The sequence below is a fragment of the Taudactylus pleione genome, unplaced genomic scaffold (genome assembly GCF_031769625.1).
Source record: "Taudactylus pleione unplaced genomic scaffold, aTauple2 ptg000053l, whole genome shotgun sequence".
Lineage (NCBI taxonomy): Eukaryota > Metazoa > Chordata > Amphibia > Anura > Myobatrachidae > Taudactylus > Taudactylus pleione.
The window spans coordinates 39,351,561-39,377,467 of record NW_028284455.1 but is presented as its reverse complement, the minus strand read 5'-3'; the positions used below and the strand labels follow the sequence as shown (position 1 = coordinate 39,377,467).

Genomic DNA, 25,907 nt, shown 5'->3' with positions numbered 1-25,907 from the left:
ACAGCTTAGGAAGTCTGCTTCCCAGGTGAGGACTCCTGGTATGAACACTGACGAGACGACTGGGAGATTGCCTTCCGTCCAAGCCAGAATGCGGGACACCTGTGTCAGGGCTGCCAGATTTCTGGTTCCTCCTTGGCGGTTTATGTAAGCCACTGTGGTGGCGTAGTCTGACTGGACTTGAACGGGTATTCCGTGAAGAACTAGTCTAGCTTGCTGAAGAGCTCTGAATACCACTCAAAGTACCAATATGTTGATTGGAAGAGCAGATTCGGCTGTCGGCCACCTTCCCTAAAGAAGTGTGGACCTGTCACAGCCCCCCAACCTCGGAGACTGGCGTCCGTAGTCAGGAGGACAAAGTCCGAGATCCAAAAGGGGCGTCCCTTGTTGAAGTGGGACGTCTGTAGCCACCAGGCCAGAGACAGCCGTACCTCTGGAGAAAGCACCATTGTCAGTGTCTTTATCGGATGGGGCAACCCATTCCATCTGGAGAAGATCAACTTCTGCAGAGGTCTGGAATGAAAACTGGGCATACTCTACCATGGTGAACTTCAACACCATGGACCCCAGTAACCTCAATGCCAAGTAAAGGGACACTCGGTGACTCTGAAGACAAATATGAATCTTTGCCTGTAACGAAGAGATCTTTTCCTCTGTCACAAAGATCCTTCGTTGTATGTGAGGAACCACTTCGTTTATCAGCCAGCCGTGATTCTGCAACACAGATATTGTCTGTTGCAGATGGCCCTGAAGTACCCCCATAGACCCTGCTAATAGCAAAAGGTCGTCCAGATAGGGTAACAGGCGGACTCCCTGCATCCGCAGGTGGGCTGCCATAACTGCCATGACCTTGGTAAACACTCGAGGTGTCATGGAAAGGCCAAAGGGCAGTACCTGAAACTGGAAATGTTGATTGATGAGGGGGACCCGGACCGCAATGCCCCCTGTATCAGAATCCAGCAGCATTCGCCACTTTTATAAAATGGCCACCGAGGAGCGACAGGCCCAGGGGAAGAACGCTGCCACAGCTCGCCAGACCGCTGTGGAAAGGCACTGTGCAACGGGAGAGGCACCGCCTGTGAGACAGGGAAAGCACACACCCCTGGCATGCTATTAACCCCTGGGACACTGGAGCATTTTCCATACTGCTGCAGCCCGCTGTCCCTGGTGGTCTAATGGAAGCGGAGGATCAGTACCTTGCTCTACGCGCAGCCTGTCCCCAGAAAGCCCCCCTGCCTAGGGACAAATAAGACTGAATCGGCGGTAACCCACCGCGGGTTCCCACCGCTTACCTGAATCCCTGTGAATCCGGCCATAGTCTGGAATACCGGGGTCCCCGCTAGCTGAGACCCTGGTACCCGCCAGCATCCCCGGATCAGTACCGGCGTTCTGGCCCGGCAGGGTGAAGGAGCGGCAGTATGGACTTCTAATTATCTTGTCCATGCTGCCCGCTCATATCATCGCAGCAAAGGTTGCTGGAAGAAACTTCAGGGGCTGTTCCAACTCCGAGCCGGGCACCTACGAAACTGGATTGCCTTGGCTCGTGGGCGGGGTATAGGAGAGGGACCCCAGTCCATCCTGGGAGGCTGAAAAATGAACTCTGAGGTGCCCGACGTCTGCTGCCATCGCCTATACCCCCCCTTCCCCGAGGTATCTTGTGGATACCCTATGGACCCTGAAGTAGAAAAACAAAACTACAACTACGTGCAACAGTAATTTCAAAAGAAAAAACCCTCAATAAACGGTCTTGAAATTTTTGGACACTACAGCAAAAATATTTATAACATCCACAATAACCGCTTGCAACAATTAGATTCAAATGTGAAATCTGCCCATAAGACAAAAAACTGAAAATTTAAATCTTACTGACTAATCAACAGAATGCTGCCCTGCCAATTTTCTTCAAAAATTTGTTACGTGTTAGGGGGACAAAAAAAACAGATAATCCAGATGGAAAATACCAGGAGAAGACGACCACGACCACCACCACCACCACCATCATCATCATGGAAAATCTGGGAATCCCACATGTGCACAAAGTAAAGGGGAAATCTTGTGGTTTTGTATTGAAACCATATGGTCTACATTCAGCTCAGTGTGTGTTAAAGATTGGCTTCAATTTATTGCCAGTGCATGTTCTGTATTGCCTTGCCCCGTAAAGGATAAAAAAAAAAAAAAACAGCTCTGATGAAGTCTTCCTGATCTCTACTCTGGAGGTACAAAGATAAAGGAAAGACTTCCAGCAAATTGCTTAGACAGACAGTAGCAGTCAGATGTTGGTGCTTTCCACTTTCTGGTCTGTGATTGACATGGACAAACCCCTGGACAGGTTGCAAAGTATCTGACCACCATTCCAGAGTCCCTTACTGTAAGCAACTCACATAACAATGTTCTGCACGCAGGGAATGCAAATGTAACTGAATAAAGTTTTCATGCTTGTATACATGAACCCAAAATATTTATCCATCTCAGGTCTAGTCCGAGTCAAACATGAATTTTACTATCCAGCTGTGACGACTGAACGCCAACAATGTTGCCCCCACTGTAATAGGGAAAAATGGTAATCCTTTGCTGAGCAGGTAGACCAGAAAATGGTTCCATGACCTTGTTGAAACCCCTGGCTGAATCTGGAATGGAAAATGGTCCTTTTCAATGTTGTACCATGGGAACTTTGGTCTCTTTCCTATATAGGCACATAGACAGAGGTCCTGATTACCTATAGATGCCATGAAGCAGAAAACCTAAAAAGCTGAAATGTGTGCAGCCGCCCTCCTATCAAATGTGACATGGAAGAGGGAGAAGTATGGCCCAGAGAGCTTAGATGATTCATAAGTGTACTGAACTTTCTTGACTTACTCAAAGAATTTAATTTTAACATGCATTGCACTCGCATGCATGAGTTCTATACCACCCTATAAAGAAAGACTTCTGTTTCGAACCATGAAAAATCTTTAACCTACGTGCAGCAGTATGGAAGAGAGAGAAAGCTACAGATCCTTCTTCATCTTGAACAGTTTATTGTAAGGATGCGCTGCATGCCCTGGATGTGTAGTGCGCGCGGCCCGCACACCCCAAGCAATCTTGCAGAGTTCTCATCAAGACATAAGGAATTCTTAATGTCCATTTCCACCATTAATTCATGCTCTTCTTGGAAGGGACACAAAATCAGGCCATAGCAAGGACGGTACCAATACAGAAACTCTGCCAATTCACTATGCTCTCTAAAGAGGAGGAAACTTTTTAGACCTTACTTCATCGTTAGCCAGGAATTGTTCCATTTGTCTGCAACCGTGGGATACACAGCAAGTTGCCTGAGCGCACAAAAAGACAGTCAGGAACTTCTGACAAGCTAGGTTCTGTCATATCAGTGGCAAATGCCACAGGCATGGCTCCAAGTCACTGATTAAGCACTTCCAGTCTTAAGCTAGGTACACACTAGTCGACATACCGGGTACATTGTCTAGTTGCTAGCGACATCGCCCGTCGGCCCTGCTGCAGGGTCGACAGGGGATGTCGCTAACGATGCCATGCTGCAGAATGCAGCATGACACGTATTCTTTCCCCACATTGGACCCGGCAAGTGTGAATGCACTTGACGCATGCAGGCTCTCATCGCCAGCGATGTCGCTGTATATGACATCATATAGTGTGTACCCAACTTTAGACCTGACGTACATTACTCCCTTTCAGACATAAAAGATAAAGGATGAAAAATAAAAACCACAGAAACAGAGGGCCTGATTCAGTAAGGATCACTATTGCAATTGCAGCTGCGATTACGCACGCAGTTCAATTGCGATAGTATGCCAATTCATTAATTCGTCCAATACATAAGGACGCCCACTTTACCTTACACACATCCGTAATGATTAGCAAGACTGCGAAAACATCGGTACAATGAAGTACCATCGCAGCCTCATGCACAAGGTCAGACCTTACTCAGAAATTGCTAACTTCAGTGCACTCTATGAGGCCTCAGGCTGCGTAGGGCATCGCTGTGGATAATTTATGCACGCCCATGCAACTGCATTCAAATGCACTGGCACGCCTGAGGTTCCCTGACACCCCCCCCCCCCAAACGGCACTTCCTGTCAATCACTCTGCGATGGGTCTGCATGGTCATTGCGAGCGCAGGTCCAACCGCAGTGGCCGGTTTGCGTAATGCCATGCATACGCAAGAACGCAACAATCGGCCGATTGCGTGCGTATCAGTAACAGCGATCCAAGCTGAATCAGGCCCAGAGTTCACAATCTGGAAGACAGAACTGCAAAGACTCAGAAGTTAAAAATTTAATAAACGTTATGTAGTCCCACTGCAGCCCAATGCTTCCCTGCCAGGACACTCAGGAGATGTAGGGTACTGAAGATACCTGCTAATCCCCAAAGCTCCCAGCATGCAATCGACCACTATCTTAGTAGGGCTCTCCCCCTTTTAGCTGACAGGTGCCCAATGTGTGGTTGCCTTTGCATAGGTTGCCTCCACCTCACAAACAATCAAGCACCAAAGCACTGCAGTCCCTGCTGACCCTAGGGCCCCCCAGAGGCTGATTGCAACTTAGCAACCCCTCACAGGGAGCAAGGAGTCATTTACCTGGCCTTTCCCTAGGCACGCATTCTGTCACTACTTCACAGTGGCTGCACAGAGCGCCCGGTCATTATTCGAGTCCCCCTTGTATGCCAGATCTCAAGTCAGGAGCGAAATATGACACCAATTGTGGCACCTCCCCACACTGCTCTAGTTCAGTCAATCCAGTGAAGATGTCTGAGCCAAAACAAACATAGCGGCAGAATATGAATGTAGAAGAGGGATGAGCTGGAACATATTGAATATTTTTAAGTGTTTATATCCTTTAGCCCCTTGTTCCTTCCAGTGGATGAAAGTAAAACCACACAGATTTAAATCAAACAAACAGTGCACTTAATGTCAAGGGGCAGGTCAAACATTATGTGAACTGACAGCCAAATTTGTGACACCTTTAAAAATGATCTAGATCTTGTCAAGCCTTTTACAAGCAATTCACTAAAACATTCTTGCTAATGTGAAACAATTTAAAGATGTAAACAGGGTCAGGAATTAGTCCAGTATTTTCCTATTCTCCCTTTTAGTCATACAAAAGATGTATTACCTTTTATGTAAAATGATATGTATTAACAAATAATAAACAAACCTTAACATCAAAAGAGGGCTTGAAGAGCTGGTCTTTGGATAGGAATTTGGATGGAGTATCAAGATGTACAGATGGTTCCCTTTTAGGTAATTTACTTTCTGCACCAGGGGTTGGAGCTTTCCTGTTGTGCTGAGACAGCACAGACTGGAACGCCTTGCTCTGGAAGCGATTCATATCTAAGGGAGTCACTGCTGCTTTTTTCAGGGCTGCAGGACGACTAAACTGATGATCGGGTGTATCAGCTGATTGTCTGGTTATTGGTGGTCTATATGTCTGACTCACAAAACTTTCTTCTTTATCTGAAAGGAAATAAAATGTGTGATCCAATAGTCAGTACATATATTCTGCCTTGCTAGACCTTAAAAAAAAAAAAAAAAAAAGAAATGAGATCTTGATACAATTTTACTGAGCTGCTTTTCAATTTTGTATGGAAAAGAAATGATAAAAAAAAAATTAAATAAAAAAAAAAAAAAAAAGGGGTTAACAAACCATCTTCATAGGCGTTTTCAACAAGAAAAAGGTTCTCATCTGCTTTCTTGCCGGTCCTGGCACACTGCAGGAGCCAAGCCATAGTCACTGCGGGCAAGTTCCACTTCTTCGCGGCATCATATTTAGAACCCTCGGGATCCCGAAGCACGAGGTGAGTACTGGCAAACATGCCTTTTTTTGGGTTTGCCTTTCTTACAAAAAATTCTTGTACTCTGCAACATTAAAATGCAAAACATTACTTCTCAGTGATGTACATCTTTCCATGTGCACAATGTTCATATAAAAGAAATTGCTATAAAATATTTTCATACAAATGCATGTGTGTGGCATTTTTTGGGCATATCTACAAAGCAAAATCTGCCACTTGTATAAAAATTTCAAATATCCTTGAAAGGTCTGTAAACGTATAATGCAGACGTACGTCTAAACATGGTGAGAATAAAACCCCTGAAGGCACAGCGTGTGGTTGCCTATTGCTCTAATTAGTCTGCTCCTGTCAGTAGGTAGGCCAGTCCCCAAAACCATGAAATATAAATTCAAATAATGGTAATATATTTAAAAAATTGGTTCGCAAAAAATTAGTTAGTTAATATAGATTGGATCAAATAATCACTAAGTTTTTTAATCATTACATATTTGGACATACAATAATACAAGACATATGAACAACAGAGTTTATAAAATCTGCTCTCCCTAGACAACAATTAAGCAACAATCTGACATAGGAAATAGTTGACTCCTTTAATGCAAATGAAATCCACAGTGTCTAGGTTAGCGGGTTTGCTGCAGAGTATTATCCTAGAAATGTCCACAATTGTTATGCAGTGTTGGAATATTAGTAAACACAAAAACCTCTGTGCATGGAAGTATATGGTGGCTAATTTAGCAGATTAGACTGCAATATATCCCATCAATATTTTAGGTCTTAAGGTGTGTACACGGGACGATTTTCTCCCCGAACGAAAATAGTCCTGTGTCCCCCCGGGCAGGGGTGTGCTCAGTGCTGTTAACACTGAGCACTACACTGACCGAAATCAATAACTATTTAGTTCAGTGACGGGCTCCCTCCCTCATCCCCGAACATGTGAACGAAAATCACAAAAGCGTGCTCCAGTTTCTTTGTAATTTTCGTTCATTGTTATACCTCTGAAACTGAACGAATTTTTGAACTATTTGTCGTTAACGACAAATCGTTAAAAAAATCGTCCTGTGTGTATGCACCATTAGGGATTAGATGGTTAAAATTTTAATGTCAGGATGCATTGTCCATGCCAAAGTGTTACCCTTTCAGTAGACTAGTACACAGTTTGCAAAGCTTGCAGATGTATCCGGCGGTCAGGATGTCAAACAGCATTTTGTCATTACCAATTAAAGGTATAGAAAGTATATCAGGTGTTCGTCTATATATACCCCAGTGATCGTTAAAAGAAGCTGGTTATATCATAATACAGCCCACCCCTTCTAATGTATTTATTGTTCTAGGTAAGTGGCCATTTGACCTCTCTACCCCTACCATCAGGATTTATCCTGAAGTTTTTACATACTAGTGTATGTTTCATGGTTTTGTGATGCAATTTAATTTTTTTTTCCTTCTTTAAATACATAGAGCAAAAAGCATTGTAATGCAACTTACTTACTCTCAGGAAGCACATAGCTATACCTAAGTGATAATTACATTATCTCTCTTTTGCACTGATAGGCTAAGTTAACAACTCGATATTATAGGTTTGCTACCAGGGTATGCGTTCGGCATCTCGGCGGTCTGGATGCCAACGCTCCCATTACAGTTGACGAAATCCCAAAGCCAGTCAAAAGCCCAGCACCATCATACCGACCGCCAGGATACCGAAAGTATCGGGGTGTTGGGGGAGTTAGGGTGCAGGGCCAGGCACTATGGGGAGGGTTAGGCACCGGGGAGGTTAGGTTCAGGCACTAGGGGGGGAGGGGAGGCTAGGCACCAAAAGAGGTGGGGGGGGGGGTTAGGGTAGGGAGAGGGGAAGGGTTAGCATACCGACCGAGATGCCGGCTACGGGATTCTAACAGCCGGGATCCCGAGCGCCGGCATCTAATATCAATTCCGTTACCAGTGCTTGAAACCTACCCACTTTCCATTTATGTAGAGTATATCATGATCCTGTCTATTTTTAACTAAAAAAAACAACATCATCATAAAAATATATAAAAACCTAAATGCTGATGCAACATTGATATAATCTAAGGGGATCTGTTCGAATAAGTGGTAATGAAGAAGGGAAATAAAACTATTTATGTACAACTAATATTGCAATGAATATCAAAATGTGATTTTTCTCTCTCTTTCAATTAGCACATGGGGATGAAATTTTTCTTATTGTTGAATACTGTATGTTATATGTATCAAGAAGACGATTTGCTGCATTTGCGCCATGAAGATTTGCATTATATAAAGATTACAAAAAGATTATGCGAATTTATCAATTAGAGAGTCGGGATGAAATTTCTCTTGTTGTGAAATATTTAAAGTTAGATGGTTGGCTGCATTTGCTGTGCATAGATTTCTTACTGTAGAGTTACATGGAAATATGTAGTCAAAGTTGTTTTGTGTGTTGCATATAGAAAAAAAAGTCTTCCTTAACACCAGAAAACATTAGTAATCTGAAGGTTTATATATCTAGATTTCATTTTGTAATCTGCAATTAAAAGATGGACTATATTTAATCAGCTGTCCAAAGTTCTTACTGACAAGTCCAATGTAATTATGCATTTTAAATGGCTGTTTTGTATATTATATGTTGAAACAAGCCTTATTTATATCAGAATGTTCCATTAACAATTACAGTAGGTTTATATATAATTTTATTATGTTGCTTAACTAAAAATAAACCAGATAATGAAATAACTAGCTGCTTTTAATAAAGCTTTGAATACTGAGGTAGAAATAGACAGATAATGGATATACTTTATAAACTTTTGAAGTAGTAATTCTAGTAACAAAGAAACACGCTAAGTACTTGAAAGAATTTTATGCATTCTGTTTAAAATGTCTCTTTGGGGAAATCCTGGGACCCTGTGACATCCCAACATTTTGGATACATCTGCGAGCTTACTCTGCTAACTGTGAACGCCATATTTACTAAACGGTTAACACTTTAGCTGGGATAGTACCTCCTTGCATTCAAATTTTTAGCCATCTAATCCCTAAGCACTAATGGATATTGTTGGTACATACAGCAGTCTACAGAGGTATTTGTGTTTACAAAAATGCCTGTACTGTAAAACAATTGGATATTTCTAGGATATAACTCTTCATCAGTACCGCTAAGATAGCCACTGTGGACTTCATTTGCATGAAAGTAATCCATAATTATCTACGACAGATTGATGCCCATCTAAACATGTCTGGATAGGACATGGATTTGAATTAACCAAAAAAATAGAGTAGTGAGTGACATTGATCAACACTAAAAATGTTCGCCAGAAAACATCTTGAAGAAACTATTTCTCACTTCCTAGCAGTTAATCAAAATGAAGATTGTGCAAAACAGATTGCAAAGTTCCTTTAATGTGGTAATAACAGGATAAGCATTTGGGGTAACATTTAATAGAGAACCAAACATCATTACACCCTTGAACAATTTCAAAAAGCAAATCATCTTGAAGAAGCAAGGGCCATATGTGATGTACCTGAAAATTATCACTGTTTAATGGTGGCCTTCAGTGACAACAAATATATGCGATTTATTTATTTTTTCTTTCAATTAGCACATGGGGATGAAGTTTCTCTTGAGTTAGTGTTCAAGGAAAATAACACTTTAATCAAAGTCAAACCCTTAAACTAGGGGTGAGCAGGTTCGGATCCGAGTCAGGCTCGACTTTTCCCGCCTGACTCGGATTCTGAAATCGAGGCAAAACGTCATCTTCCCGCCTTCCGAGTCTCGCGGGTTTTGGATCCTATATAATTACCGCGTCGGCGCCATTTTCTCACTCGGCTGTGGACAGTGAAGAGGGAGGGTGGGAGTTAGGGCTGGCTGGGCTGTGTAGTGTAGTGTAGTGCAGAGTAGTGTTGTGCTGTGCTGCTGTTGTCCACTACTTCAAAGTCCATAGGGGCTGGCTGTGTTGTGCTGTGCTGCGGTTGTTAATAGGGGCTGTGTCCACTACTTCAAAGTCCATAGGGGCTGGCTGGACTGTGTAGTGCAGTCAGTTGTCCATAGGGGCTGTGTCCACTCCAAAGTCCTGTGCAGTGTCCCAGTCCTAAAGGGGTGCTGTAGTGTTGTCCAGGGGGTGCTCTGTCCATCAGGAGTGCTCCCCCCAAGTGCTAAAAAAATAATATTTTTTTTGTGTTTGTGAATTGTGTGCGCAGTAGCCGTACGTGCATCAACAAAGTAGTGCCAAGCGTGCGCCTGTGTCATAAGTAAAGGGCCGGCTGGCTTGACCGTTAAAGGGTGCTGTAACCCCCAAAGTACACTCCAGTCCAAACCAAAAAGAAAATTATTTTCTGTGTTTGTGAATTGTGTGCGCAGTAGCCGCACGTGCATCAACAAAGGAGCAGCGCCAAGCGTGCGCCTGTGTCCCATAAGTAAAGAGCCGGCTGGCTCATTTCTTAAAGGCTGGTGTAACCCACAAAGTGCACTACTCTCCAGCAAAAATAAAAAAATATTTTCTGTGTTTAGCCGCACGTATATATCAAATCGATATAACATAAATGGAGGACCAAACTTTCTCCGATAAAAATAAAATAGAGAAAGATCAAGAACCACTTCCTCCTAGTGCTGAAGCTGCTGCCACTAGTCATGACAGACGATAACATGCCATCGTCGTCTGCCAAGGCCGATGCCCAATGTCATAACAGAGGGCACATACAATCCCAAATGACAAAGTTCAGGAAAATTACCTTGAAAAAAACATTTAAATCAGCTGAAGAGAAACGTAAACTTGCCAATATGCCATTTACGACACGGAGTGGCAAGGAACAGCTAAGGTCGATCCCTAGTATGTTCATGACTAGTGGTTCAGCTTCACATGACGATGGAAGCCCTCCTCCCACTAAAAAAATCAAAAGAGTTAAGCTGGCAAAAGCACAGCGAAGAACTGTGCTTTCTAAGAAGATATCACAGATCCCCAAGGAGAGTCCAAGTGTGGTGGTGGTTGCGATGCCTGACCTTCCCAGCACTGGACGGGAAGAGGTGGCTCTTTCCACCATTTGCACGCCCCCTGCAAGTGCTGAAAGGAGCACCCACAGTCCACTTGCTGATATGCAAATTGAAGATGTCACTGTTGAAGTACAACAGGATGAGGATACTGGTGTAGCTGGCGCTGAGGAGGAAGTTGGCGAGGAGGATTCTGATGGTGATGTGGTTTGTTTAAATCAGGCTCCGGGGGAGACAGTTGTTGTCCGTGGGATGAAAAAGCCCATCACGGTCATGCCTGGGCAGAAGACCAAACATTCCACCTCTTTGGTCTGGCAATATTTCTATCCAAATCCGGACAACAACTGTCTTGCCATATGTACCATATGTAAAGGTGATATAAGTAGGGGTAGGGACGTCAACCACCTAGGAACATCCTCCCTTATACGGCACCTGCAGCGCGTTCATAAAAAGTTACTGTCAAGTTCAGAAACTTTGGCTAAGACCGTAAGCAGTCCAGGGACACCTAAATCCCGTTGTCCTGTTGTATCCAAGCGCCTGCAAACCACACCGTCAACTCCCTCCTCGTCAATTTCCTCCTTAGTCAGGATCGGAAGTAGTCCTGCAGGCCATGTCACTGGCATGACTGACTCTCCTATCCGGGATTCCTCCGGAGGATCCTGCATTGCTACGCCTACTGCTGCCGCTGCTGCTGCTACTGGGAGTCGTTCATCATCCCAGAGAGGAAGTAGGAACACCACTACTTTTACTAAACAATTGACCCTCCAACAGTCCTTAGCGAGGAGGATGAAGTACGACAGCAGTCATCCTGAAGCAAAACGTATAACTGAGGCCTTGACTGCTATGTTGGTGTTAGATCCGGTATCCGCCATAGTGCAGTGGGATTTAGACAATTGATGGAGGTAGTGTGTCCCCGGTTCCAAATCCCGTCTAGATTCCACTTCACTAGGCAGGCGATACCGAGACTGTACAGAAACGTCAGAAAAAGTGTCCTCAGTGTCCTGAAAAATGCCGTTGTACACAATGTCCACTTAACCACGGACATGTGGACAAGTGGAACAGGGCAGACTAAGGACTATATGACTGTGACAGCCCACTGGGTAGATGTATCACCTTACGCAGCAACAGCAGCAGCGTCACCAGTAGCAGCATCTCAGAAACGCCAGCTTGTTCCAAGGCAGGCTACGCTGTGTATCACCGGTTTCAGTAAGAGGCACACCGCCGACAACCTCTTAGAGAAACTGAGGGAAATCATCGCCCAGTGGCTTACCCCACTTAGACTCTCCTGGGGATTTGGGATATCTGACAACGCCACCAATATTGTGCGGGCATTACATCTGGGCAAATTCCAGCACGTCCCATGTTTTGCTCACACAATAAACTTGGTGGTGCAGAATTTTCTGAAAAGCGACAGGGGCGTGCAGGAGACGCTTTGGGTGGCCCAAAAAATTTCTGGCCACTTTCGCCATTCAGCGACTGCGTGCCTAAGACTGGAGCGCCAGCAAACACTCTTGAACCTGCCCCGCCATCACCTGAAGCAAGAGGTTGTGATGCGGTGGAACTCAACCCTCTATATGCTTCAGAGGATGGAGGAGCAGCAAAAGGCCATACAAGCCTATACATCCACCTATGACATAGGCAAAGTATGCACCTGACTCAAGCGCAGTGGAGAATGATTTCCGTGTTGTGCAAGGTTCTCCAGCCCTTCGAACTTGCCACACGTGAAGTCAGTTCAGACACTGCCAGCTTGAGTCAGGTCATTCCCCTCATCAGGCTTTTGCAGAAGCAGCTGGAGAAAGTGAAGGAGGAGCTAAGACGGACCGATTCCGCTCGGCATGTGGGACTTGTGGATGAAGCCCTTCACTCGCTTTGCCAGGATTCCAGGGTGGTCAATCTGTTGAAATCAGACCACTACATTTTGGCCACAGTGCTCGATCCTAGGTTTAAAGCCTATGTGGTGTCTCTCTTTCCGGCCGACACAAGCCTGCAGAGGTGCAAAGACCTGCTGGTGAACACACTGTCAGCTGAAGCGGAACGTGACACGTCAACAGCTCCTTCTTCATTTTCTCCCGCAACTGGGGCTGCCAGGAAAAAACTTAGGTATCCTAAGCAACCCGCTGGCGGTGATGCAGGGCAGGCAGGACCAAGTTTGGACATCTGGTCCGGACTGAAGGACCTGGCAACAATTTCTGACATGTCTACTGTCACTGCATATGATACTGTCACCATTGACAGAATGGTGGAGGATTACATCGGTGACAGCATCCAAGTAGGCATGTCAGACAGTCCGTACCTGTACTGGCAGGAAAAAGAGGCAATTTGGAGGCCCTTGTACAAACTGGCTCTATTTTACCTGAGTTGCCCCCCCTCCAGTGTGTACTCCGAAAGAGTGTTTAGTGCAGCCGGGAACCTTGTCAGCGAAAGGCGTAGGAGGTTGCTTCCACAGAATGTGGAGATTATGTTCATCAAAATGAATTATCAGCTCTTCCAGGGAGACCAGCCTCCAGAACATACAGAGGGACCTGTGGTGGTGGATTCCAGTGGGGACGAGTTAATACTCTGTGAGGATGAGGATGTACACAACACTGAAGAGGGTGAGGAATCGGTGGATGAGGAGGATGAGGATGACATCTTGCCTCCGTAGAGCCAGTTTGTGCAGGGACAGATTAATTGCCAGCTTGTTTTGTGGGGGCCCAAACGAACCAATCATTTCAGCCACAGTTGTGTGGCAGACTCTGGCGCTGAAATGATTGGTTTGTTAAAGTGTGCATGTCCTGTTTATACAACATAAGGGTGGGTGGGAGGGCCCAAGGACAATTCCATCTTGCACCTCTTTTTTTTCTTTGCATTATGTACAGTTTGGGGCCTAGTTTTTCAAACTGCCATCCTGTCTGCCACTGCAGTATCACGCCTAGATGGGTCACGTGTTTGTGCCGCCCACTCGTGTCGCTTAGCATAGTCATCCAGCTACCTCGGTGCAACCTTTTGGACATAAAAACACTATTGTGAGGTGTGAGGTGTTCAGAATAGACTGGAAATGAGTGGAAATTAAGGTTATTGAGGTTAATAATAGCATAGGAGCAGAAAAACCTACAAATTCTGTGATTTTAGCTGTTTTTAAGCTTTTTTTCAAAATAATACAGATCCAAAACACAAAACCCAGAACACGGAAGGGTGGTTTTGGCAAAACCAATCCAGATCCAAATCCAAAACCAAAACACGAAAAGTGGCCGGTGCACACCCCTACCTTAAACACACAATGTGCTTTCATGCTGGGCTGCTTACACCCTTTAGGTTTAGTATAAATTTACCACTCCAATGATCATCTGGAGATCAAAACCTCTCCAGGTTGCCACCAAACTATAGTGGGCAGAAGAGGCACCATTCTCAGTGCATCCTCTCTCTTCTGATGAGACAGTGAGGATTCTGGACATCTCTTTAGAGTGTCAAATGTCTGCCTTAGTCCGGTCCTGAGGAGGCAATGTTTATGAGTATTTCTTCTAATTAGAAGACAGAGTAGCAGACGTTTGAGACATTGAGGAAACCTTGTATTATGATGAGGGCGGTACGGCATGTATGATATTGTGCATGTGGTGTGGCTTGTATTATATATGCAGGATATTGATAAATTAGCCGATCTCAAAACACGATACAAGAGATGGAAACAATTCCTTAACTTTTATTCATCTCCACAATTGGATTATTTACTCTGTAAGGTATGGACTAAACATGAATGGAAGTTTCAGGTTAACCACAGACTGCATACCTTTTTATTTTCTGCCTAAAGGGGATTCCGATAAATGGGAAAATCTACCCTTTTAAAGTGGTGCTTGAAAGTTTGTGAACCCTTCAGAATTTTCTATATTTATGCTGAAATTTGGTCTAAAACTACCTCAGGATTTTCACACAAGTCCTGAAAAGAAGATAAAGAGAACAGACTCAAACAAATAAGACAGAAAAATTAGACATCCTCAATTTATTTTGATTGGGGAGTGGGGAATGATCCAATATCACATATCTGTGAGTGGCAAAAGTATGTGAACCTTTGGGCTTAGCAGATATTTTGAAGGTGAAATTAGAGTCAGGTATTTTCAATCTATGGGATGACAAATCAGGTGTGAGTGGACATTCTGATCTTTTTAAAAGAACAGGGATCTATCAAGTCTGATGTTCATGACACGTTTGTGGAAGTGTATCATGCCACTAACAAAGGAGGTTTCTAAGGACCTCAGAAGAAGAGTTGTTGATGCTCATCAGGCTGGAAAAGGTTGCAAAACCATCTCTAAAGAGTTTTGACTCCACCAATCAACAGTCAGACAGACTGTGTACAAATGGAAGTAATTCCAGACCATTACCACCCTCACCAGGATAGTCAATCAACAAAGATCACGCCAAGAGCAAGGCATCTAATAGTTCACAAGGTCACAAAGGAAACCAAGGTAACCTTCTAAGCCTCTCACATTAGCTAATGTTAATGTTCATGAGTCCACCATCAGCAGGATACTGAAACACAATGGTGTGCATGGCAAGATTGCAAGGAGAAAGCCACTCCTCTCCCAAAAGAACATTGCTGCCCACCTGCAGTTTGTTAAAGATCACCTGGACAAGCCAGAAGACTATTTGAACAATGTTTTGTGGCCAGACGAGTCCAAAGTAAAGCTTTTTGCTTTAAATGAGAAGCGTTATGTTTGGAGAAAGAAGAATACTGCGTTCCAGCATTAAAACCACATACCATCTGTGAATCACGGTGGTGGTATCATGGTTTGGACCGGTTTTGCTGCATCTGGCCCAGTACGACTTGCCATCCATTGATGGGACAATGAATTCTGAATTATACCAGAATATTGTAAAGGAAAATATCAGGACATCGGTCAATGAGCTGCATCTCAAGAGAACTTGGGTCATGTAGTAAGACAACGACCCAAAGCACACAAGTCATTCAACCAAAGAATGGTTAAAAAAGAATAAAGTTAAAGTTTTGGAATAACCAAGTTAAAGGTCTTGACCTTAATCCAATCGAAATGTTGTGGAAGTACCTGAAGCGAGCTGCTCATGGAAGGAAACCCACCAACATAACAGAGTTGAAGTTGTTTAGTACGGAGGAATGGGGAAACATGCCTCCAAGCCGATGTTCAAGACTAATCAACAATTACAGGAAACGTTTGGAAGCAGTTATTGCTGCACAAGGGGGTCAAACCAAATACTGAAAGCAAAGGTTCACATACTTTTGCCTCGCACAGATATGTGATCTAGGATAATTTTCCTCAAAAAAATGAGCGAAGTGTAATTTTTTTTATCTCATGTTTGATTTGGTTCTCTATCTACTTTTAGGACTTCCAGTGCCTTGCGAAAGTATTCACACCCCATTTGCATGTTTCATGTTTTGTTGCCTCACAACCTGGAATTAAAATGGATTGCTTGAAGGTGTGCATCATTTAATTCACAGAACATGCCTACAACTGAAGTTGTGTTTTTTTATACTGTGAATCAAACATTTAGGACAACATAACAGAACACTTCTGCGTGCATAACTATTCACCCCCCTAAAGTCAGTACTTTGTCGAGCCGCCCTTTTGCGGCAATTACAGCTGCAAGTCGCTTTGGATAAGTCTCTATGAGCTTGTCACATCTTGTCCCTGGGATTTTTGCCCATTCCTCAAGGCAAACTGCTCCAGCTCCTTCATGTTGGATGGTTTCCGCTTGTGAACAGCAATCTTCAAGTCTGACCACAGATTCCCAATTGGATTGAGATCTGGGCTTTGACTAGGCCATTCCAACACATTTAAATGTTTCCCCTTAAACCACTCGAGTGTTGCTTTAGAAGTATGCTTTGGGTCATTGTCCTGCTGGAAGGTGAACCTACATCCCAGTCTCAAATCACAAGCACACTGAAACAGGTTTTGCTCAAGAATATCCCTGTATTTAGCACCATCCATCTTTCCCTCATCTCAAATCAGTTTCCCAGTCCCTGCTGCTGAAAAACATCCCCACAGCATGATGCTGCCACCACCATGTTTCACTGTGGGAATGGTGTTCTTGGGGTGATGGGATGTGTTGGGTTTGCGTCAGACATAGTGTTTTCCTTGGTGGCCGAAAAGTAAAATTTTAGTCTCATCTGACCAGAGCACCTTCCTCCATACACTTGGGGAGTCGCCCACATGCCTTTTTGCAAACTCAAATCGTGTCTTCTTATTTCTTATCACGAAGTAATGGGTTTTTTCTGGCCACTCTTCCATAAAGCCCAGCTCAATGTAGTGTACGGCTTATTGTGGTCACATGCACAGATACACCAGTCTCTGCTGTGGAACTCTGTAGCTCCTTCAGGGTTACCTTTGGTCTCTGTGCTGCCTCTCTGATGAATGCCCTCCTTGCCCGGTCTGTGAGTTTTGGTGAGCTGCCCTCTCTTGGTAGGTTTGTTGTGGTACCATGTTCTTTCCAATTGATGGCGCTCTGGAGGATCATCAAAGATTTGGATATTTTTTATTTTTTTTTATGACCCAACCCAGAATTGTACTTCTCAACAACTTTGTCCCTGACTTGTTTGGAGAGCTCCTTGGTCTTCATGGTGTGATGCCTCTTGCTTCGTGGTGTTGCAGCCTGTGGGGCCTTTCAGAAAAGGTGTGTTTATACTGACAAATCATGTGACACTTAGATTTCACACAGGTGGACTTCATTTCACTAATTATGTGATTTCTGAAGGTAATTGGTTACACCAGAACTTTTGACAGGCTTCATAGCAAAGGGAGCGATTACATATGCACATGCCAATTTTCAGAATTTTATTTATAAAGATTCTTTTTTATATATATATATATATATATTTTTCTCATTTCACTTCGCCAAATTAGACTATTTTGTGCAGATAAATCACCTAAAATTCAGATAAAAATAAATAAATTAGAGGTTGTTGTAATGTAATAAAAAAGGTAAAAAGCCAATGGGGGTGAATACTTTTGCAAGGCACTGTGTGAAAATCTGAGGTAGTTTTAGGCCAAATTTCAGCAGAGATATAGAAAAATCTGAAGGGTTCACAAGCTTTCAAGCAACACTGTAGCTCTAATTTTCCAAAGACACTACTTCTCCAATCCCAAACGGCACAGCGTTTAAGGAGATATAACCCTTACTTTTGTTTAAATCTGGGGCATTTTGTGTTAGACACACTCCAACATGGAGGGTTTGCAGATAGACAGGACTAGGTTTTTGAAAAATTTCAGCTAAAAATGCCTTTTTTCTGTTATCGATTATTTAGATCAGGATGGGATAGAACCATTAGCCAGGTGACAGGATTATTTTCATTAATACCAGTAAACTTTTTTAAGCCATGGAGCTTTCGGTTTCCAACTTTCACATTGCCAAAAGAGAAAAGGCTCAGGAAAGTAGTCATCTGCCACTAGGGTTAAACAACATAGAAGAAAACATGATTTTTAGATTTACGTTAAATCTTTTTCTTTCAGTCTATTGAGGAACATTGGAGACATTGGGGCATAGTGTGCATCCAGGAGAGTACAGTATGTACTTTAAATGTTAAACACGTATGTAGCGCTTCCCCCTCTGGACACCATGCCTGCAGGGGCCTCAATTATGTTTAAGCAAGCCCTATAGGACAAGAGGAGAATGAACAAGGAGGAAGGAGGAGGGGGGAGGGGGGGGGACATCCTACTACACTATCATACATGTAGGAGAACAAGAGTGTCCCCTAAAGGACTGAGAGAAAAGGATTTAACATATTTAAATCCTCTTTTCTCATTAATTCTACAGGGGACACGAAAAATGTTGGTGAGGTCCCAAACCTGGGTACGCTTAGGTGAAGAGGTGCAAAGTGTCCACCTTTCAAATGTGGCATTCCTAGATGCAAACACATGAAACCTGTACATTATAATCTAGGGAATGTATGAACAGATGACAACCCTATATTGGTGCTCAGAAAAGGCCCTGTACAAAGCCACCCAGAAAATGACCACCCATTTTATAGAATGTGCCTTTAGATTCTCAGGGACAGACTTCCCTACCCTACTGTGAGCTTGATGGGTGGCCAAAGTAACCCAACTTGTCTCAGCATCATAGAGAACCAAGACATCCTCCATTTGCAAACAGCACTCATCCTCAAAGCCCTGACCACATCCAACAAGGGAAGAGATCCCCATTCTTAGAAACCTCATAACCAGGCGCTCCTTAACCTGGACAACCTAAAGGATAAGGTAGGATACAAATGCCAACAACACCGTGAAATATAAAGTAAGTCTTTCATATTCTATGGTAGGGTGTGGAATATTTTGTCAAAATGTATTGTGCAGACATGAGAATGTCCACATCCACAAGAAGAAGGCAGACTCCTGGATGAATGGTCCATTACCAGGCATGAAGATGCTGCGAAGCTGGGAAAATGTACTTTCAAAATTGTCTACACACTGAAAAAAGAAAAGAAAAATCATCTTACGGATGGGACTTTCCATTTCCGAAGTTGTGCGGACATTCAACATTCCTCAATTTATGGTGTCACGTGTGTACCAGGAATTCCTCATGGAAGGCATTACCACCCACCGTGGACAGCACAGTGGGCAAATACGGGTGCTTAATGATTGTGGCCAGCAGCGTCTGGCCAGAATTGTCTGTGGTAACAGATAGCAACACTGGCTCAAATCACATCCACATTCAATGCAGGAGGTACCAGACCCATATTCAGCCGGTTAGTGCAGCATTCTTTAGCTTCCATGGTATATGGAAGCAGAAGATCCACCAGAGTGCCTCTGTTAACACTATGACACTGGACACAGCGACTCACTTAGGTTCGTGATGTCGCTACTGGACCTTGGAGGACTGGCAACAAGTGGCGTGGTCCGATGAGTCACGGCTCCTGTTGTTTAGGTCTGATGGTAGGGGTTCAGGTGTGGCGCAGAAGCCATGGATCCCAGTTGTCAACAAGGCACCATGCAGCTTGTGGTGGTTCCATAATGGTGTGGGGTGAATTCACGTGGCATGGGTTGGGTCCGCAGGCCCACCTGAACACATAATTGACCAGTAACCACTATGTTGCATTGCTTGATGAACATTTGCAGCCCTTCATGGATTTCATGTACCCCACAACGATGGATTATTATACCAATATAAGGCACCTGGTCATCGGTCCAAAATTGTCCAGAATTGAGTTCAGGAACATTCTGGAGAGTTCCGACTAATGATGTGGCCACCACATTCCCAAACATGAACCCAATCGAGTATTTATGGAACGTGGTGGAGTCCATTCGCACCTGAGATTCTTCACCTACAAATATCAGGAAGCCGTGGGAAGCTATCAAGATAGCACGGGTCAACATATTTTCAGAGATCTTCCATCCACTTGTGGAAACAATGTCACGTCTCATGGCACTTCAGTGTATAACCTGAGTGGACAGTTCCAATGAGTTTAACCCAGACTTACCTCAAGTGATAATGCACTCACCACTACAAAAGCCAAGACCATTTTTCAGAAAAGTCACACAAAACAAACAGACGTCTGCCTGTAAGCTAGCAAGGCCTTTACAAAACCCTGCAACTAAAAGATCTTATCCGCTCCTTTACAAATTAATCCGTGCCCTCTTTATTGCAAATACTTGTTTTGTTTTTTTCTTGAATATCTAGTTTTTATGGTTTCGATATGTGATGCAATTATTTTATTTTCCTTGCCTTCCTGTGTGCGATTCCCCCCTCCCTTCCCCTCCAATTTCACTTCCTTTCCATATCCCTCCTCTAGTCCCTAGTCCTCTCCCTTTTTGCCCTTCCCTTGCTCCCATTTCCTAACCCCCTTAAATGACATATGTTCCCTTTATAAACTACTTCCTTTCACCCTGGCTCTGGCCGTGCTACTGGGAACCAGGTTATCTGGTTTTTCTGTAACTAACGACTACCACTTCCATGTATCCTCACCTATTTTTAGTATTTATTTATATGTTCCTCATCTCTCTCCCTTTTTCCTTTCTTTTCTCATTGTGGCTTCTTTCACTTTACTTTCTTCTTCCTTTTCTCTCTTTTTCTGGGGTGGATCACCAAATTTCCTTTTTTATTGCATGGAGAACGTGATTTGTTTATAGAATAGTGTTCTTTTCCGGTATTATCTATGGTCTTAAAACTTCTATCTATTAATGTGTTAATTCACCTAAGAAACGTACCATGGTCCTGGGAGCCTACAGAAGGGAAAAGGCAGGCATAGGGAATAATTCAATTAGCTGTGGTACCTTACTACGGGCTAATTGATCCCCCAGGCCAATTTAATTAGCCCTGAAGCCGGTATATATAGGGGTCGTGGTCCCCCTTACAAAAAAAAAAAATGTAAAAAAATAATATATTTACTGTGGCGCTGAGGAGGGGGGTGCTGTGAGCCCCTTAACCAGGGGCAGATCCAGGGTTGGGAGGCAAAATCAAGCATTAAAATCCCGTTTTATATGCACGTAGAATGATTGGGTCTAACTGAATTCCCCCCTTAGTCTTCCTACAGGAAACCCTTTTTTACTGGTACTGGTTCTCAACTTCGAGGTAGTCAATTTGCCCAAATATTTTTTACATCTGCAGATTGTAAGTTCGGGGTGTTGCAATTCTAATTCACCGTAACATACACATGAAAACAGGTTACTTAATTGTCATTGGCACCCTCCACTCCAAAACTCTCACACTCATCTCTGCTTATACACCTAACCATGACCAAACGCCTTTTTTTTAAAGAATTGTTCCATCGTGTAGCTTGGGTTGCGCAAGGACATATAATTCTAGTTGGTGACATTAATATTATCCTTTATTTATATGGCGCCACAAGGGTTCCGCAGCGCCTTACAAAGTACAGAAACATAAACACATAGAAAATGATCTTACAAATCCGCGCTAATGAGATGTTTCCAGATAACGAACCTTTTTCACAGATTCCAAACGTATTTAAATCAGTCCATATGCAAAGAACATAGAAAAAAAGAAAAAAACTCTTATTGTGATAAAGTTCTTGCTATAAATATAGTACACCTTCGGTGCTGAAAACGGATGGAGAGGTGAAAACAGTCCCGATCCACAGTGGAGGTAGATTGTAGGAGAATAGTCAAAACGTCCTTAAAGAATGCATCCACACTGTGATCACAATGAATGGTGCTTACATGTAAGCTTACATTAGTCAGATATGGTGCACCCACGTAGCAGTTTCTTTAGGGGTCTCCTTTAATAATCACAAATCCGCAGATTCCTCATATGGATAGGATCCACGACACCCCAAAAATAAAGGGACCAAACAGTCACCACGGACATTGAAATGTGGAGCTATATATCCAGAGATATCCCATTTAGTGCTTGCAAGTTTTATTACTTTTTAATTTCAAGATAGAGGGATCATGTGACATTATAGGTCTCCCATCCAAGGTGATAACAAACATACGAGTGGGTTAGTGAGGCTGTTCTCCTGCAAATCCCTATACTTTATGGGATTTGTAGTTTTTCTTAGCAAAATGGCGCCCGCGATATCACGTGGTGCGCTTTAGGCTATTGCCTTTCGGATGGCGCATACATTACCACGTGAAACGCGTTGTGGTTATGCGTGACGCAATGTAATGATGTTTTGTTGGGAGCTACGTGGAGACATGTGACTGTGGTGTCCAATTGAATATCTAAGCACATCCCTATACTTCATGGGACTTGTAGTTTTTCTTATCAAAATGGCGCCCGCAATATCACGTGGTGCGCGTTAAGCCATTGCCTTCCGGATGGCGTTCACGTTACGTGATTCGCGTTATGGGGTGGTGCGTGACGCACTGTAATGATGTTCTGTTGGGAGCTGCGTAGACACACATGACTGCAATGTCCAATTAAATATCTGGACATCGAGCATAGGGTTTAAATACCAGCAGTGGTTTATGGGACATGTAGTTATTCCAAACAAGATGGCGGCCATATGATCACACATGCTGCACGTTTTGTAAGTAATGCTACACTGTCTTGTATTATTATGTTATATGTGTTGCACTTTATTTAGGGTATATACTTCTTCATTTATACAGACATTCAAGTTGATAAAGACGCCGCAGAGCGTCGAAACGCGTCCTAGTGTCTGTATTTTCTTACCCTGTGCGATCTACCTACCTACTTTAGCGTTATTCCCGGGATCCATCTTTACGCTGTAGGATTGTTTGATGCACATAGGGTATGTTTATTATGTTTTTGGAATAAACTTTGGATTGTTAGTTATCCGTGGTGACTGTTTGGTCCCTTTATTTTTGGGGTGTCGTGGATCCTATCCATATGAGGAATCTGCGGATTTGTGATTATTAAAGGAGACCCCTAAAGAAACTGCTACGTGGGTGCACCATATCTGACTAATGTAAGCTTACATGTAAGCACCATTCATTGTGATCACAGTGTGGATGCATTCTTTAAGGACATTTTGACTATTCTCCTACAATCTACCTCCACTGTGGATCGGGACTGTTTTCACCTCTCCATCCGTTTTCAGCACCGAAGGTGTACTATATTTATAGCAAGAACTTTATCACAATAAGAGTTCTTTTTTTCTATGTTTTTTGCATATGGACCGATTTAAATACGTTTGGAGTCTGTGAAAAAGGTTCGTTATCTGGAAACATCTCATTAGCGCGGATCTGTAAGATCATTTTCTATGTGTTTATGAAATTATCTGTAAGTTGGTGACTTATATTGTGATCTTTTCTGCTGCAATATGAGGCAGCGCCAAATATTGTGAATATTTCTCTTGTGACTATAAAGTACAGAAACAAATGAGCACACACAACAACAGTTATTAACAGTACAGACAATGCAGGACAAGCACATAATTTATAAACAATGCTGCATAACACCTAAATAAGCAGCAGGGTGTCAGTAAGCAGTTTTAGGTGCCACTGTAAATGAAAGTAAAAGTAAGGCAAGAAGAAGCACGTAATACTGTTATGGATCCCCTCCTAGACAGATCTGGTTCTCAGAATGAAAAAAAAAAAAAAAGGCACCTTCCTCCACATTTGGTTGTCGTGGCCAAAAATGTTGAATCTTTGGCGGGAGGTCACTGGCGTCATCTCCTGGGGATGGACCCCATACATGTAACATGTGATTTCTTAGGTTTTTTTTTTTTTTTTTTTAATTAAATTTGCAAAAATCTCAAAAAAACTTGTTATACGTTGTCATTATGGGGTATTGTGTGTAAAATTTTGAGGACAAAAATGAATTTATTCCATTTTGGAATAAGGCTGTAACATAACAAAATGTGGAAAAAGTCAAGAGCTGTGAATACTTTCCGGATGTGCACAGAAACCCCACTAGAACAAACCCCGGCCACCCTTGGGTCTGCAATCCTAATGCATATAAATTCCTGGTACTGGAGCCAACATCTACTTTTCTATGACTGAACTCTTCCACCACTTAGGAGATGTTTTACCTACCTGATTACATTCTCTAATAAGCAATGATGCAGTGACTTCTGGCAACTTTTCTCCCCACTTCTAACTATACACAACGTAACGATTTAGCCATTCCTGCTGGAGACTCTGCTCTACGTTCACAAAAAGATAAAGGCGGAAGAAGGCTGGTGCTGTTTACGACACCGCACCGGCCAAGACTAAAGTGTTACACAGATATTTCCAGAAGGATGGTGGGTCCATTATGACATCTTCTTTGATAACCCAGGGACCGCTTTCCCAACAGGTATTATTAAGAATGGGTAATAGGAGAACAGGAAATTTTCAATGACTTCTTTCCAGCTGTCTTATCTCATGCTTCCATAATGGTTAAAAAAATAAATTGCGGGAAGTGGTGCATTCTGAAGTTGCCTCGCTTAAGTCTGAGTTATCACATCTAGGATCACGAATTCTGACGCTGGAGGAAAGAGGTGAGACTATAGATGAGTTCCAACAAGCTCTAAATCGCAAGCAATGGAAATACAAAACCTGAAAGCTCATTTAGATGACCTTGATAGCAGAGGACGTCGAAATAATCTGAGGGTCCGAGGTATTCCAGAGGACATTTCCCACCAAGGGCTGCAAGATGTATTAACAAAACTTTTCAATTAAATCCTAGGACGTGACCCTAATGACTCCATTGTTTTCGATAGGGCACATAGAGCTTTACGTCCCAGAGGTTTACAGTCTGAGCGGCCGAGAGATGTGATTTGCCGTTTACAGTATTTTACGCAAAAAGATGACATCTTGCGAAAAATACGGGACTTAGACAACTTAAAGTTTGATGATCACCCAATTCAGGTGTTCCAGGATCTTTCTTGGCAAACACTGCAGTTGAGAAGTCAACTCAAACCCTTAACAGGTGCTCTACGTTCCCGCAATATTAGATACAGATGGGGCTTCCCTTTTAGTCTCACAGCTACCAATGGAGGGAAGACTGTGACACTACGCCTCTCTGATGACATCGGTCCTTTCTGTTCTGCTCTGGACATTGACCCAGTTCGAGTTCCAGATTGGAGTTCTTCTCGTGATACCCTCCTTCCATCTCCGGCGCCTTCTAGGATGATGTCCTTCCAGAATATGAGGTCCTCCCCTAGTTCTAGGAGAAGAAAGCACTCTACTTCGCCTACCTCTTTGACGTCCCAAGCTGTTGGTCCATGAAGTTGGGGTCCTTTATATTACTTTCCATTGGACGGTTGAAACAGACACTTTAGGACTCTCCTTTATGAGTATTGATTAGCTTATTTAGCTGTGAGAGGTATTCCATTATCGTGTGTGTGTGTGTGTGTGTGTGTGTGTGTGTGTGTGTGTGTGTGTGTGTGTGTATATAACTTGTTATCTTAACTTGTAGATGGGACTGTTCTTTGCTAAATTGCACATATATGTCAGTATGTTACATATTTTTTATATTTAACGGGATTTTAGTTAGTTCTCTTTATTAATTGAGGATGTGTCTTTGTTCTCTGCGATTGAGTCTACATGCAATTTTTAAATATAACCATTTGGTTAGTTTCATCTATTTATTGATATTTTCAATAATGTGAGGTGGTTCTCCTACTTGTCTGTCCCCTGTTGCCTCCTACACTGCATAGGGAGATCCTGGTCCTAGTGGCAAAACTGGTTTTTGTCACTATGTTGTCCAGGTGCGGTGTTATATGTATGTTTCTCTTTTTCTTTGTGTTAAGTGATTTTTGCTATTTAAAATGCATCTTGTT

General features: G+C 43.1%; 1 protein-coding gene across 1 annotated transcript in view; it reads right to left on the bottom strand.

Annotated features, from left to right (window-relative positions):
• Positions 1–25,907, bottom strand: part of TOPBP1 (DNA topoisomerase II binding protein 1) — a 126,790-nt gene that overhangs the window by 55,660 nt on the left and 45,223 nt on the right. Inside the window, exons 13-14 of the mRNA XM_088462808.1 lie at positions 5,655–5,866; positions 5,166–5,464 (exon numbers count right to left, since the gene is read on the bottom strand). Of these exons, the coding sequence (XP_088318934.1) occupies positions 5,166–5,464; positions 5,655–5,866 (511 nt within the window). The remainder of the gene's footprint in view (positions 1–5,165; positions 5,465–5,654; positions 5,867–25,907) is intronic.